General features: G+C 35.7%; 8 protein-coding genes and 1 non-coding gene across 9 annotated transcripts; 4 read left to right on the forward strand and 5 right to left on the reverse strand. All coding sequences in view use genetic code 12, as the record gives it.

Annotated features, from left to right (window-relative positions):
- Nucleotides 1-1,805: 1,805 nt before the first annotated feature.
- PVL30_002627 (uncharacterized protein) lies at nucleotides 1,806-2,117 on the reverse strand (the record flags this gene model as incomplete). Its single annotated transcript, XM_061119401.1, has 1 exon — nucleotides 1,806-2,117. One exon carries the CDS (start codon nucleotides 2,115-2,117, stop codon nucleotides 1,806-1,808), a length of 312 nt encoding a protein of 103 aa, XP_060975384.1.
- A 467-nt stretch (nucleotides 2,118-2,584) lies between these two features.
- PVL30_002628 (uncharacterized protein) lies at nucleotides 2,585-3,048 on the reverse strand (the record flags this gene model as incomplete). Its single annotated transcript, XM_061119402.1, has 2 exons — nucleotides 2,585-2,816; nucleotides 2,945-3,048. The coding sequence occupies 2 exons, from the start codon at nucleotides 3,046-3,048 to the stop codon at nucleotides 2,585-2,587; spliced, it is 336 nt and encodes a 111-aa protein (XP_060975385.1).
- Nucleotides 3,049-5,025: 1,977 nt separating this feature from the next.
- Nucleotides 5,026-6,642, reverse strand: PVL30_002629 (uncharacterized protein; the record flags this gene model as incomplete). The annotated part of the gene is made up of 1 exon (XM_001525159.2): nucleotides 5,026-6,642. The coding sequence occupies one exon, from the start codon at nucleotides 6,640-6,642 to the stop codon at nucleotides 5,026-5,028; it is 1,617 nt and encodes a 538-aa protein (XP_001525209.2).
- Nucleotides 6,643-7,007: 365 nt separating this feature from the next.
- PVL30_002630 (uncharacterized protein) lies at nucleotides 7,008-7,970 on the forward strand (the record flags this gene model as incomplete). The annotated part of the gene is made up of 1 exon (XM_001525160.2): nucleotides 7,008-7,970. One exon carries the CDS (start codon nucleotides 7,008-7,010, stop codon nucleotides 7,968-7,970), a length of 963 nt encoding a protein of 320 aa, XP_001525210.2.
- A 266-nt stretch (nucleotides 7,971-8,236) lies between these two features.
- Nucleotides 8,237-8,935, reverse strand: PVL30_002631 (uncharacterized protein; the record flags this gene model as incomplete). The annotated part of the gene is made up of 1 exon (XM_001525161.1): nucleotides 8,237-8,935. One exon carries the CDS (start codon nucleotides 8,933-8,935, stop codon nucleotides 8,237-8,239), a length of 699 nt encoding a protein of 232 aa, XP_001525211.1.
- A 997-nt stretch (nucleotides 8,936-9,932) lies between these two features.
- PVL30_002632 (uncharacterized protein) lies at nucleotides 9,933-10,637 on the reverse strand (the record flags this gene model as incomplete). Its single annotated transcript, XM_001525162.2, has 1 exon — nucleotides 9,933-10,637. One exon carries the CDS (start codon nucleotides 10,635-10,637, stop codon nucleotides 9,933-9,935), a length of 705 nt encoding a protein of 234 aa, XP_001525212.2.
- A 797-nt stretch (nucleotides 10,638-11,434) lies between these two features.
- On the forward strand, nucleotides 11,435-13,224 carry PVL30_002633 (uncharacterized protein; the record flags this gene model as incomplete). The annotated part of the gene is made up of 2 exons (XM_001525163.2): nucleotides 11,435-11,474; nucleotides 12,011-13,224. The coding sequence occupies 2 exons, from the start codon at nucleotides 11,435-11,437 to the stop codon at nucleotides 13,222-13,224; spliced, it is 1,254 nt and encodes a 417-aa protein (XP_001525213.2).
- A 524-nt stretch (nucleotides 13,225-13,748) lies between these two features.
- On the forward strand, nucleotides 13,749-13,819 carry PVL30_002634. The gene has a single exon. It is a non-coding gene; the product is annotated as a tRNA-Gly (tRNA).
- A 456-nt stretch (nucleotides 13,820-14,275) lies between these two features.
- On the forward strand, nucleotides 14,276-15,034 carry PVL30_002635 (uncharacterized protein; the record flags this gene model as incomplete). Its single annotated transcript, XM_001525164.2, has 1 exon — nucleotides 14,276-15,034. The coding sequence occupies one exon, from the start codon at nucleotides 14,276-14,278 to the stop codon at nucleotides 15,032-15,034; it is 759 nt and encodes a 252-aa protein (XP_001525214.2).
- Between the last annotated feature and the right edge of the window lie 24 nt (nucleotides 15,035-15,058).

A 15,058-nucleotide genomic window follows, 5' to 3' on the forward strand; every position in this document is an offset into this window, starting at 1 on the left:
TACTTGTTGCTTGTTGTCTGATATCTATTGTTTGATGTTTATTTCTTGTTGTTTGATGTTTGTTGTTGTAAGTTTGATGTTTGATGTTTGATGTTTGATATATCTTGTTTGTTGTTTGATGTTTGTTGTTTGATGTTCGAAATTTGATGTTTGATGTTTGATATATCTTGTTTGTTGTTTGTTGTTTGTTGTTCGATGTTTGATACTTGATGTTTGTTGTTTGGCATTTTGTTCTTTGTTGTTTTTTGTTCCTTGTTTGTGTTATAATTGAATAATTTTAGCGTCTATGGTATCTTTCGTTTATCGTTACACTCAAATAAAAATATGTTATATATTAAACTTGACTGATTTGTTAGTTTACTAAATTACATTTCCAAAAGTCCTACAACTAACGGAATATTCCCACCCTTTTATATTCCACTTCTATCCCTATTAAACCCATTAGTTCTATCAACCTTCCTTACCTCCTCAAACTAATTTCACTGTCTTTGGCTTAACTCTGAGATTAATTGATTTTTATCTCATTCTATTCAGCATACCTACCATAGGTTGGTATTAGTAATGTTCTTCTCACCAACGTGTTTAAGGTTTACCCCTTGATGACAAATTAAGTTCAACCCCTATTTTAAACCCAAACCAATTTCACCGTCTTTGCCTTAACTCTGAGATTAATTGATTTTTATCTCATTCTATTAAGCATACCTACCATAGGTTGGTATTAGTAATGTTCTTCTTACCAACGTGTTCAAGGTTTACCCCTTGATGACAAATTAAGTTCAACCCCTATTTTAAACCCAAACCAATTTCACCGTCTTTGCCTTAACTCTGAGATTAATTGATTTTTATCTCATTCTATTAAGCATACCTACCATAGGTTGGTATTAGTAATGTTCTTCTTACCAACGTGTTCAAGGTTTACCCCTTGATGACAAATTAAGTTCAACCCCTATTTTAAACCCAAACCAATTTCACCGTCTTTGCCTTAACTCTGAGATTAATTGATTTTTATCTCATTCTATTCAGCATACCTACCATAGGTTGGTATTAGTAATGTTCTTCTCACCAACGTGTTTAAGGTTTACCCCTTGATGACAAATTAAGTTCAACCCCTATTTTAAACCCAAACCATTTTATCCCCTTGTATCCTTAACCCTTTGAATTTAATTTCTCAAACTGAGGTCTTTGTAATACTTTGGTGGATTTGTCAGCAATCTAATACCACGTGGGTATGTACTCAACTATTAAGGATACATCTTCAACCTTTTCCTCTTATAAAGCCTTATAAAGTGGCGTCTTACATCAATATGTTTAGTTCCATGGTGATACGCCGGATGTGTTGCATTTCTGATAGCACTTTGATTATCCTCGGGTAACTCAACACTAGGCAAATCCAGTTAAAATTCTTCAAATCATTGTTTTAACCATTCGGTCCCCTTAGCACCATCATACTATGACATAAACTCAGCTACTGTCGTGCTCAACTCTATCGTTACCTGTTTCTCGGATCTCAGGATGATAGGATCACTAGCTCACTCAAACACCAAACCAGAGGTAGACTCTCTTGTAAAAATATCGTGAGCCCAATCAGCATCGCAATATTCTTCGAACTTAGATCCCTCCTCTATTTATAGGTAGTTCCATCAAAACCAAAGTACCCTCCAGATATCTTAATACTCTCTCTTCGCTGCCTTCCATTGAAGTTCCTTTGTCTCCTTCAAGTTTCTTGATAAAACACCAACTATATGCGAAATGTCAAACCGTTAAATAATTGAAACAAACAACAACTTTCTAACTACACTTTTGTATTACAATACATCTGTCAGCAATATATGACTATCATCATTCAATGTTAAACCTTGACTCACTATTGACGGTGTCTTCCCAGATCTGCAGTTCTTTATGTTATAGTCTCTCAATATTGTCCTCATATAATCATGTAAAGTGAATTTAAACTCGTGACCCTCATTCTGTTTGATATTGAACCTCGTGAACTTAATAGCCTTTCCAAACTCTTTCATTTTGAACTCTTTTATTAGGCTTTCCTTTAATAGTGCAACAAACTCAGTCGTGGTTCTTGCAATAAAAATATCATCAACATAGAGAACGGCAATTAACATGGAGTGATTGTATTTCTTGCAATATTAACGATTATCCGTTCGGTTTTCAACGAATCTCAAGTGTCTCGATACTTTATCAATTCGTTAGTTCCATGCCGACGGAGCTTGTTTTAAGCCATAAAGCAGCTAGCAATGTAATTCCCTGCCTTCGGTTTCTCCTTCAATTGGTCAACCAGTTTAGATTCACTATCATTATTGCCGTTAGACTCTGTATTCGAGAGACTTCAGATCTCAAACTTAAAAATTGAAACTACTAGATAATGATGCCTACTTCCGCGAGAAATCTTCGACATTGCTCGAATTCTTGAATACAATTCAAGCAATGTCCATCCGTTGATCGTGCAATGGTGCCTCCATAATGATTTCCCTCGTAAAAGCTAATTTGGGTAGCAAATTGCTATTTCCTAGAATTTTATCATCAATAACTGAAACTTTTACCAAAAATCTAGTGCGTTCAAATCGCGTGCTTACCAGATCAAGATGTATCTAAGAAACAGCTCAGTCAAATCGTCCTCACTAGCAGCATCCGTCGAATTCATTTCACTATCTGACGCTCCATTGCTACTGGAAGTTGCAGGATAATCAATAGTTGTATCGTCATCATCATTGTCACTCATAATAAGATCACCATTCGCCTGATTAGCTTCAGCACCCTGCACTATTGGTCCTTCGACAACACCCATTACCATCGTGAAGTCACTACAAACTAACCGAAATTAAATTCCGCCATAAACAATCGCATGAGCCACATTCCCCCATTTGGTCAGATTCGTTTCATGCTCTTGATAATACATAGTGTATTCATCAAAGCAAACCTCGCTCGGCACAACCGCCGTCTCAAGTCCGGGATCAAATACCCTACAAGCTTTGCAATCTGGACCATATCCAAGCATCGCGCACTTTGTCGATGTTGGCCCCAGCTTACCGTCATTCAAACTTTGTGGTATAGCAGCAAGGCAAATGCATTCAAAAGTCACCTAATCTTCGCATCTTATCTTCATAAGATCTCAGGGACGCAAATATGTCCGTTTTATACACAATGTGATGTGATTCATCACTATCTAAGTAAACTCCGTCAACCATCTTTTTCAATCCAAAAAGAAAGCCACCCATTCAAGATTTTTATCAGGCTTATTTTCTTTCCAAAAATGTTTCTTGGGTTTACTATTAACAATCTTGCAAGACGATTTCAAACAAAATCCTGAGAAATGTTTTATTTTTTACAATTTTGACACTTCACCACGCACTCAGCAAGAAAAGCATTTGTCGAAATTACCTTGGGTATCCCCGTATAAGTAATATGCACCATCATAAATGGATCGACAATTTCCACAGTAAAGGCATCAAGTCCAAGTGAATATACTTGATGCAACTCATTGCAAACATCCTTGATTGCATTTTCTGAAATAACGCCTCGTTTCAAAGCAGCCCGATTGCTTTAATGCAAGAAACCCATTTAGATTGAAATTATGTAGCACACGATTATTAAATTTACTATAAGTAGACATAGTTCGTCAGTACAATCCCCTCAGCTGTCCTCCAAAAGTGTTCCCCATACTCGCAAATAATGTCAATGGCCCCAAGAATCGTAACTTGTCCATAAAGTTGTCACATAACATTCGAACAAGGCTCTTGTTGTGCCTTTGAATTCATTGACGATTCTAAGCGCGTTCCCATTAACTTTATTGTTCAAAACAATGCGAATAATACTATCCAATAAATCAACAAACCTTTGTATGTCAGCTTCATCTTCATCACCATGAACATCAAGACCCCCAATCATGCAGCACTCTTACATATCAATGAAAGACGGCCTCAATTTCACCAAAAAAAAACATCGACTACTCAAAGTAGCTGTCGTTTCCACAAAGTTTGCCAGCTTGGTAGAAGCTGGTAAGCTTGCCCGTGTTGCTCATAACTTGTTGTAATTGAATAATTTTAGCGTCTATGGTATCTTTCGTTTATCGTTACACACAAATAAAAGTATGTTATGTATTAAACTTGACTGATTTGTTAGTTTACTAAATTACATTTCCAAAAGTCCTACAACTAACGGAATATTCCCACCCTTTTATATTCCACTTCTATCCCTATTAAACCCATTAGTTCTATCAACCTTCCTTACCTCCTCAAACTAATTTCACCGTCTTTGGCTTAACTCTGAGATTAATTGATTTTTATCTCATTCTATTCAGCATACCTACCATAGGTTGGTATTAGTAATGTTCTTCTCACCAACGTGTTTAAGGTTTACCCCTTGATGGCAAATTGGACTTCCTTTGAAAACACTTCTAACTTCAACAGCTAATAGTTAGTTTGTTGTTTGTTGTTGTTATCTGTTTTTTATGCAAATTCTCCTTTAACAAAAAAAAATTTAACTTGAGAGTCAAAACTAAGGGCAGGCTTATATGCTGTAGATGAGGGTTTTCAAGAAGTGCCGAGATAAACCTTAAAGCCTCTATATTCTCAATATTCAATAATAATTGGTAATATATTGAATGGTTCCACTTAGGAGGTGTACCGCTCGAGCTTTTTCTCTAATCTTGTTGCTGAGAAGAAAAAAAAATAGTGATGCGGCGCGCACAAGAGTTCTTGTGTTCAACATGAATAACATTTTAGTATAATCTTACTACAAATATATAGGTCTATACATATATTCAAACATACTGAGAATTAGCAGAGAGTAAAAAAAAAGAGCGAAGCCAGATGCAGTTTGTAAAATTATATATAAGCCGAAATACAAGAAAATGCTTTACCTGTCTAATTTACATATTCTTTCCTTTTTTTTGTGAATACAAAAGAAAAGGTTAAAAAGGCATGACGAAGTGAATAAAACAATAATCGAAGCTCAAGTATAAGGACAAGAAGGAAAATTTTTGTTAAAAAAGAAAATAAAATGAAGGTTATACTAGGGTTTGATCATCAGCTGGGCCTTCTTCTTCAACCTCATTTCAAGTCTCTTCTTTTCAAATCTCATCTTTTCAGCTCTTTCGGTATTGGAATCGCGTCTCGAGGTAACGGAAAAATTGTTGAAGGAATTAATCGAGTCAATACTAGATCGAGCACTATCGCTGAGCTCTGAACTACTTCTGTAAGTGATTGATATCTTTAAACCTGGGTTGTATTTGTTATTGAGTCGTACACCGTACTCGTACAATTTAATGTCGTGCCTTCGTTTGGAAAATAGTTTTAATGAGTCATGAAATAGATTATTTACAAATGCCTCTCTTTGTGTTGGTGAGGGGAATTTAGGTATGGGGTAGTGAAGCAACAAAGACAAGCAATCACTAAAGTCAGACGATACAATGTCCACTTTTTGTTGTATAAGAAGGTGAATTGTGATAAAGTAAATCAGCTCAACCATATGTGATAGCTCGGGTCCAGTACAATTGGCTGGCTCTGACGAGATAAGCTTATCCCACAACAACATAGTAGTTTCCAAATCATCGCCCAATTCACGAAGCAAAATAAGTCTCAAGAACCGAATCACCCATAGTTGAGATTCCAAGTGGAGCTTTGTACTCAATGTATAGTGTATAAACTGGTCGACTTTCATCAAGTAGACGTTGAATTTTTCAATCAGGTCTGCAAGACGTGTTTCCGACTCATAAAAGCTAGTGGCAATCCCGCTTGATAAAATGAATTTGTTGAATATTATAAATGCATCATGGCAAATATAGTTGATGTTGTATAGATTCAATATATTTGCTTCCTCTGCCGATAATGTGTTTGTGGCGTACCCTTCCTGGTTAAGCGATTCTTTATATAAATTCCAGTACACGAGTCCCAAAATCTCATGAAGACCTTGTTTGTATCCAACTGTAGGGTTGCACTTTGCCCAAACATAAAGGATCTCCACAATTTGTCGTCTTCTATGAAGTGTGTTTGAATTTTCCAAGTCATGGAAAAAATCTTCACCAGGAAATAATCGGTCCACATCGACTGTGATCTGCTGTAACAATTCGATATCTTTTTCATGCTCCTCAATATCTATATGTCCAAGATTGTTTGCAAGATCGGATAGTGGGTCCTCCATAGCTTTGACATGCTCTGTTCGTGGTTTCAGCCCATTTTTCCCCCGCAATGATGTGGATCTGGACGTTGCACCTATATCTGTTTCTGCTGTCTTTGTCGTTGTCTTTGTAGTTGTCTTTGTCGTTGTCGTTGTCGTTGCAGTTGTCGTTGATAGTGATTTTCGAGTCAAGCTTGATGTCCTTTTTATATTGGGCAGTTGATAATATATGCTATCCTTGTCCAACGCTGACCAGGGTAATTTCAAATCCTTACGTTGAACGAGCTGGTGAAATACGACTCTTGAATTATGTAGTTTGGACAGCCATTCGGATATCTTTAATGTACCGGTTATCAAAATAGTTTTCCAAATAAGCAATCTCAGAAAGATCTTGGGCTGTTGTAAAGATGTATAATCCCCATTGCATATCGCTTTCTTGAATGTCGACAAATTGGCATTGTACTTGACTACTGTGAGCAACACCTTTGAAAGTGTTTCATTTTCGTTAGACATATGTTAGTGTAGGTAGAAATTCCTTGTATAATGTAAGTTTCTGAAAGTTGAGTTTGGAAAGGAAAGAACGTAGAAACAAAGGAATAATGTTTTATTGAAGAGATTAAAGCAAAGGAAGGAACTATAGGTATTTGTGTGCACTTTAAATGTTTTGAATATGTGTATGTGTGTGTGGAGGAAGAGGAGGAGGAGGAGGAGGGTGGGAGAAAAGAGAGAAGGCGGGGGGAAGAGAGAGAAAGAGAAAGAGAGAAAAGCAGGTGCTTGAAATGGAAATGTTTGTTGCAGCTCTTGTGACATTTATAATTTTTCAAACACAAGATAGGAAACAAAGGAATTTGTTGAATTATAGACCAGGCCCATTTACAATGTCAGAGAAGGAGCAAGTCACACTGGCGGAAGGACATGATCAGGATCAATATGGTGAGATTGATGCCGAGTCACTCAATTTACAAAGAAGCTTGGAGAGCTTATCGTCATGGGAGTCTCAAATGAGTAAAGTTGAAAAAGATGCAGAGATATACCGAATCAAACAAAGTCAACCAATGTATGCTAAGCGAAGGGAAATCTTGAAACAAGTACTGAAGTTTTGGTATATAATTTTGGCAGAAAATGATGAGTTTGGTGATTATGTCAGTCCCGAAGATCTCAAATATCTCGAATACATTGATGACATATACGTTTACTACCCTATATCAAGTGAGAGCTTGAGAAAAGAAGGAGATGTTAATAATGAATTGAATAACAAGGACTTTGAGATAACAATTGGATTTACTGAAAATGACTTGATACCCAAGCAATCTATTACTAAAAAGTTTAGAACGTATGTTGGTGAGGATGGAGAAGACCATGTGAAATCGGAACCTGTGGATATTCAATGGCCCAAGGGTATGGACAAGATCAACCCGCAAATTATTAAACAGAAATCAAAGGGTAATTCCATGACATCTGAGGAAAAGAAGAATTATAGAGCAGGAATGAAGTCGTTTTTCGCTTGGTTTGCATGGACTGGAAAGAAACCGGGCAAAGAGTTTAGAAATGGCGAGGATTTGACGAATTTGATAACTGAAGATATCTTTGTAAATGCGTTGAAATACTACATAGTGGCATTGTCGAATGATTCTGAGGATGGAGAAGATGATGAAGAGGACAGTACAGAGGGGGAAGAGTTGGACTTGAGCGAAGAGGAAGAACAAGAAGAGGAGGAAGAGGAGGATGAAGAGGAAGGTCAACAAGATAGAGCAGAGGCTAGGCTCTCTAGTTCAAAGGGGCTGAAAAGACTTTCAGATGACAATGCCAATGAAGAAACCCAAAATAAAAAGCAGAAATGATTAGTGGAAATAAGCGCTTTTATATATATAATTATAAGGATAAGTGAACATTTGTATTATACTTGACTAGTAAAATGTGGAAAGGAATTGAAAAAAAAAAAAAGAGGGAAAAAGAAAAACAGAACATTAGAAAAGAAAGAATGGAAAAAAGTAAACAACAAAAAAGAAAGTAGATTCAAGTGGTGTTTTTTATTAGCTACAGTCTAATCCGTACTCTTTTTTATTCTGTAGTTATTAAAATCAGCTGCTTTAATCCTCTATTTCGTTTACTTCGTCAAGTTCTTCAATCTAATCAAGACTGGGAAACCCTCGATCAAGTTCATAAAGTACCATTTGGCTCTCACTATACCTGGCGCTCTGTTCTTCTTTAAAATAGGACCAGTCTCCTTGAATATCTCAATCAAGTGGAGTACCACAATTGTCAAAAGTACTTTGGAAGCATGTGTCTCGCCTGCATATTTGTAGAACCGGATAGCTCCAGATGGCAAATACTTAACTAGTCTGTTGAATAATGCATCGTTTGCAAACAAGTTGCGCAAAATCTCTGGATTGTAAGAGTTTAAAATAAGCACCATCCACTGCGGATACATACTCCATCCAAATAAACCAGACAAGGAGAGGTCTGGCCATTCTGCTTTTGTCAACTTGTGCATTTCAAAGCCTTGCTTATTAGCACAATATTTGGCCATTGCTATTAGCTTACCTTTAATATCTGACCACGATTTGACCTCAATCTTCTCATATTCCTCTGCGTCTGACCAGTATAAGGCCAATGTCTTTGTCTTTGAGGGGTTGATCAAGTCATATTCAATCACAATTTGCTCGAGGTCCACCTTGGTAATATGCACTGAATCTTCAACCAAATACTTGGAGTCAACAGTACCGTAAACCACAACATAGTCATTAAGAGACAATTGGTGGTCTCTGTTCATATGCGAGATAATTCTTGCACTTGGGTCAGACATTCTTTATAGTTTGTAGGATGGGAGATTTTATCAAAAAATTAAAAAAGTAAAAAAAAAAAAAAGCAAATAAGAAAAAGAAAAGCTCGTTGAGGTATTCTTCAAATGTTGATAATTGGGTATTGAAAATGTTTCAGGGGAAGGGGGGGAAGTGTGATAATGGGATAGTGGGACTTTGTCTTGTGCTTTTATAATTTTCACAATTCTTGGATGATAATGGTAAATAATATATTGTATATACAGTTCAAATTAGTCTATGTAAAATAACTATGGACTCTTGGAATTTTCTTAGCTGGGTTGTTGGTGTATAATTCCGTTTTCTGCGTTGTGCGCGCTTAATTGCGTAAACACAGTTACTCGAGCGAGCGGATAATTTTTTTAGGAAAAAAAAAACGATGAATTTCCGGACTTAACCAAGATCGCTGACTAATTGTCCCATACAAAGAGTTTATGAAGAAGGTTGTTGAAATTCAAACTGATATAAATATATATATATATATATCTCTGTGTGTGTGTGTGTATGTGTGGATCAAATCAATACAAGTCTTGGAGTGAAACTAAGGAAGAGGAATGTAGAAGAATACTGGTAGGTAATAATATTAGTAACAAAATAAAAAAAAAAAAATTACAGAATTGCAACGATGATTTGTGGGGTACCGAGATTTATACAGAAGAAGTAATATTTCGGAAAATTAACATCAGCTTGTAGAATAGGATATTAAGAAATGAAAAATGGTAATGGTTGTCTCAATTCTAAACTTAAAGTTTTGTTGCGTTTATAAAGAAAAGAAAAAAAAAATGTAAGGGTTGTGCTTGTATCTCTATATCATTATAACTTTTAGTATGAAGACGTTGAACTAAATCATGATACAACATCCCTCTAGTCCAATTCAACTTTTCCATTTGAAGCAAACTTTCTTCTTTCTCTTTCTCTTTCTCTTTCTCTTTCTCTTTCTCTTTTTCTTTTTCTTTTTCTTTTTCTTTTTCTTCGATACTTTCTTTAATCTTTTGTCAAATTCTTCAATCTGAGCAACACGGGAAACCCTTCAATCATGTTCAAGAGATACCACTTGACTCTCACATTGGTTGGTGCTCGATGCTTTTTCAATATGGGTCGAGTGAAAAATACAATCTCAATCAAATGGCCTATAATGTATGCTGCAATAAGCTTCAAAACATGTTTCTCAAAGACATAGTGGTAAAAAGCAAACACACTTGTAGGTAAAAAGCAAGAGACTTTGTTGAGCAAAAAATCATTAGCAAATGCTCTACTTATTATGTTTGGGTCATAAGCGTTTAATAGCATCAAAGCCCATTGAGGATACATCCTTAAACTTTCAAATGCTGCCGGACCCAGGATACTTGGTCCTTCAACTTTGGTTAGTTTCTTGACTGCCAATCCCCGCTTATCTGCACAATATTTGGCCATTGCTATCAATTTACCCTTGATATCGCTCCATGACTTGACTGTGATATTTTCATACTCTTGTGCATCAGACCAGTAAAGTGCCAAGTTCTGGACTTTTGCCAAGTTTTGAAGTTTAAACTCCAAAACAATGTGTTCAGGGTCAATTTCTGTTATCTGGACAGAATCCTCAATTAACTTTTCAAAATCAGTTTGCCCGTAAATAACAACATAATCATTAAGAGACAATTGGTGGTCATTGTTCATGTGCGAGATGATTCTTGCACTGGGGTCAGACATGTTTGATTTATAAAACTGTGAAGTGGGTGGAGGAAAGGGAAAAGGTTGAAGAAACTGTGGAATATGGATAAGTAGAACTGTAGAAATGTAGAACTATACGATTTAAAAAGTTTTTATAAATTTATACATATATACATTTATATACATATATAAATATATATATATATGTATATGTATATGATTAAGAGCTCCGTTTCGTTTTCTCCGTTTGCGTATCTCCGAAATGCGGGTAAGTTCTAAAACAATTTATGTCAACAAACATTGTTGGTAAATTTCTCGTTGTTCAAGAATGACGATCCATATAATATGATGAAAAGAAGATTGTTTTTTTTTTGTTGTTGTTGTTTTATGAATGTAATTGGTAAACAAGCTCTATATCACAACTGATATACTGAAGAGTTATTTGTCTATTTCTTTTCTTTATCTCTACTTGTAACAACTTTTTTCAAAATTCATTTGCCAGAAATGTATTACTTTCAACATATTTGTCACGTATTCAAACCAATTTCTGTTTAACACTTTTACTTTTTTAATTTTTTTTTCACAGGACAGAAAAACTTAATTAAAGGGAGAATTGTTCTTCATGAATGATGTTAAATAGAGAAAGCAATACATACACAAGTTATACCTCCAATGATTTGAGGACTTATTTCTCATTCAATCAAACAAACTCTAGAATTATAAGAACAACAAAAGCAGACATTTTTTTTAAAAAGAAAAGATGCTGGAGAATGTTGACAGATTTGTAGTTGGTTATAGATAGTTTTTATATTCTTTAGCAACATTCAACTAACCACATGGTTTACTTTAACAAGAAATTGGGCGAATGGTCTAGTGGTATGATTCTTCGTTTGGGTATTCTCAACAACCTGAGCAATAAATTTCGAAGAGGCCCTGGGTTCGATTCCCAGTTCGCCCCAATCTTTTTTTTGGAGTTTATTTCCGAACTTTTTTTATCTTTCAACACAACAGATGCACAGAAATTGTGAGAAGAAAAAAAAGAGAATTTTTTTTAACAAAAGCATATGGATTTAACTTTAGGCAATATCTATATTAGAGATTTCTATTCGTAATAGTACTTATCAATGAGTATGACCATATCAATAAGTTATTTGTCGCGTGTATGTGTCTGTGATTGTGTGTGTGTAGTCTCCTGGTCGCTATCTGATTCTGAGATGTAAGTATTTTGCAATTTTTATTTTCTATACAAAAAAAAACACCAAAAATCTTTAAGAACGCGCTCTGTGTCTCTTTTTCCTCCCTTCCTAAAAAGAGTTATACAAAAAATAAACAAACAAGTAAACAAACAAATAAACCAAATTTAAAGTTATCATTCTATACATATACTAGAAGTATAAAAAAAAAGTATACAGACTACAGAAAGAACAAGAACTTTGGACTGTACCTGTATCTGCACTTGAATTTGAACTTAAGTAGAAACCACAGCACCAGCAAAACACCAGTATTGACTGTAAAAATGACCGATATATCAGCAAAGTCACTAAAGGACGACTTGGATGTTCTCTCAAGTCAAGATTATTACTTCTTGAAAGCTAGGGAGGATGTTGAGAAATTCAGCATTACAAATCCACAAAGAATTGAAGAGGCAATAGAGGAATGGCAGAGGATATTCACTCGTCTATCGTTCCACTACCAAGAACGTACTAACCGTGAAATGTTCTTACTCAAGGTGAAATCAATGTCTAGAGATCAATTAAGTGCTCTTGGTGGCGAGAATAAGGAGCGCATTGAACGTGAAGCTGCTTTGATGGAGGAACAATCAGCAAACTTTGACGAAGAAAGGACCTCACGGATAGATGAATTGAAAGTGCTTGCTCAAGAAGTGAGTGATATGTATGACCAATTCCAAACCAAAAGAAACCAAGTTGAAAAAAACATTGCAGAAGCTGACTCATTAGAAAGGGAGATTGATCAGATATTGAATAATGTGGGTGACAGAAGAAATAACGAGAATGAAGAAGAGGATAACGAAAAGAGGGAGAACGAAGAAGGTCATATGGAAGATAACAACAATAACAGGAACAATAACAGGACCAACAATAGGAACAACAAAAGTACAAATCGCGAGATACTAGATTACATGCTTGCAAATGATATCACAGTATTGAGCCCGTCTTCAAAACTAGATAGCCAAGAGAAAGACAAAGTTGAAGATCAAGTAAAACAAATTGAGACGGAAATCGAAGGAATAGAGAATAGATATATCGAAGAACGAAGAAGACTTGAAATAGTCAATGACAAGATAAAACAACTACAATCCCACATTGACCAATCTGAGCCTATTGAATCTCCTCTGCAGAATCGCCTATTGTGGTATAAGGAAATGTCTCGGATCTTGATGAATTTGGGAGGAGTAAAAGAAGCAGAGTTGTCGATAAATATTCGTGGAGACTACAGACTCAAAATTATTACAAATGAAAAAGAATTGAATGCGACGTTAGAAGATGATGCATTGGTTATTGATGGTGTGACAGATAGTTCCGATAAAGGACAACGAATAAGCCAATTAGATGATGAAGAAAAGATGAATTACATTGTAATGAAGATTCGAGACAAACTAAGCTGATTATACAATAATGTCTTTTTACAACTTTTCACCCCCACCCCCACTTTTATTTTTTTATCTTTTCTTATTTTTAAAATTTTTTCATGTTTGTTTCGAATTTAAAGAGTAAAAGGTATGCTCCGTCCCCCCCCTCCTCTATATAATTACAAAGCATGATATCAATTTGTATAGTCCTCAAAGTTTAATCAAAGTACAGTACTTTATTTCACTTGCATCTATTAGATTGAATGCAATATGCATTCTAATATCAGTATAGAGTGAGAAAACGTTGAACGAGACATCTCGAATATAGAAGGTGGTTTTTGCTCATTAAAAGTCAGCTTTCAATTTTTGTTTAAAGATTGATTAACTTGACATTTAGAAGTTGAGATACAGTAATGAGTCAATATAGGTGGAACATATATAACATAGATTTGTTTTTATCTAGAATCCCTATTACGTGAATACCAGATAACTATTGCAATGAAAGAAGGAGCTGTAAAGCAATACATGATAAAGAGCACCTAACTTTAAAACAAGAACAAGCGCAAATGGTTTAGTGGTAAAATCCAACGTTGCCATCGTTGGGCCCCCGGTTCGATTCCGGGTTTGCGCAATTTTTTTAATTTTTTTCACTTCTGATACTCACAATTGGGAACTGTGATTATACAAATTAAGAGCAAATAAACTAGTTTGTGCTTATAGAATTGTTTCTAGTACAGTCCAATCTAAGGATATTCTATTTATTTGGAATCCATTATAGATATCTTGTCTTATCTAATTTTGTCGAGTATTTAGAAACTCATTTGCTTTATTCTATTTTCTATTCTTTGTCTCATTTGGTTTGTTTTTGTGCTTTAAAAATAAAAAGGAAGGAAGAAAAAAAGAAAGAAAGAAAAAGGTTCCTCCTTATTTCGGCTTTTGTGAAATATTAAAATAATTAACAAAAAAAACAACCTCCACACTTTATACTTCACTCCCCACCTATTGACTCTTGTCTATACTGTAGACTGATTACCAAAACAAAAGTATCCAAAAAAAAAACAACAAAACAAAACAAAGCAAACCCATCATGACTTGGCTCAATTGGGGTTTGTACTTTACTATTGGCTTAGCATTAGCTTCATATGCTCCACACATTGGCAATGAACAGGGTAATATACATGGTAATGACAAAATCTCAATTTTTGGACCATCCCAATCTCTTTTCCATGTTGAGGATGGTCCATCTAAAGAAGAAGGCGCCTCTGTGGCGCGTACCTTAGTCCATAGAGAGTCCTTATTTAGTGTGAACACCATACATACATTCAAGTCGTCGCACGATGAGTCCAAGGTCTCAGTCCCTGTATCGTCAATGGAATATTTTGCTGATTGTGACGGTGATGGCGATCCTTATTGGTTAGTGATTGATGTGGGCAGTCCCAATCAGGACATCATTCGCGGATCACCATATTCTTTTTCAATTCGTGATGGTGACCATCCCAGTTGGGACGACGTGGCAGAGAACTACCCCGGAAAGCGCGAAGGCTCAAATGCTGGTTCGCCCAGGATACAATTGTTTGGCAAGTTAGAGTTTGTTGGGTTTTATAATCCTTTTGACCCGAGAAAATTGGCATTGGAAAAGTGTTTTTTGGAAAGACACCCCGACGCAAGTTTATGGTTGCCCGGTAACGTTGTGAGTCCACACAAATCACATTGGACTAAATTGAGAGTAGAATCGGTACATATTATTGGTGGGTTTGGTGATGTTGCGTATATCGGGACTATCGATGCAAAGAGTTACCACGAGGCAGAGATTATCGAACCACCCGCAGAAGAGGAGAGTAACTAAAGATAGAGTGAAGATAAGAAATCA

The sequence above is a fragment of the Lodderomyces elongisporus genome, chromosome 3 (assembly GCF_030384665.1).
Source record: "Lodderomyces elongisporus chromosome 3, complete sequence".
Taxonomy (NCBI): domain Eukaryota; kingdom Fungi; phylum Ascomycota; class Pichiomycetes; order Serinales; family Debaryomycetaceae; genus Lodderomyces; species Lodderomyces elongisporus.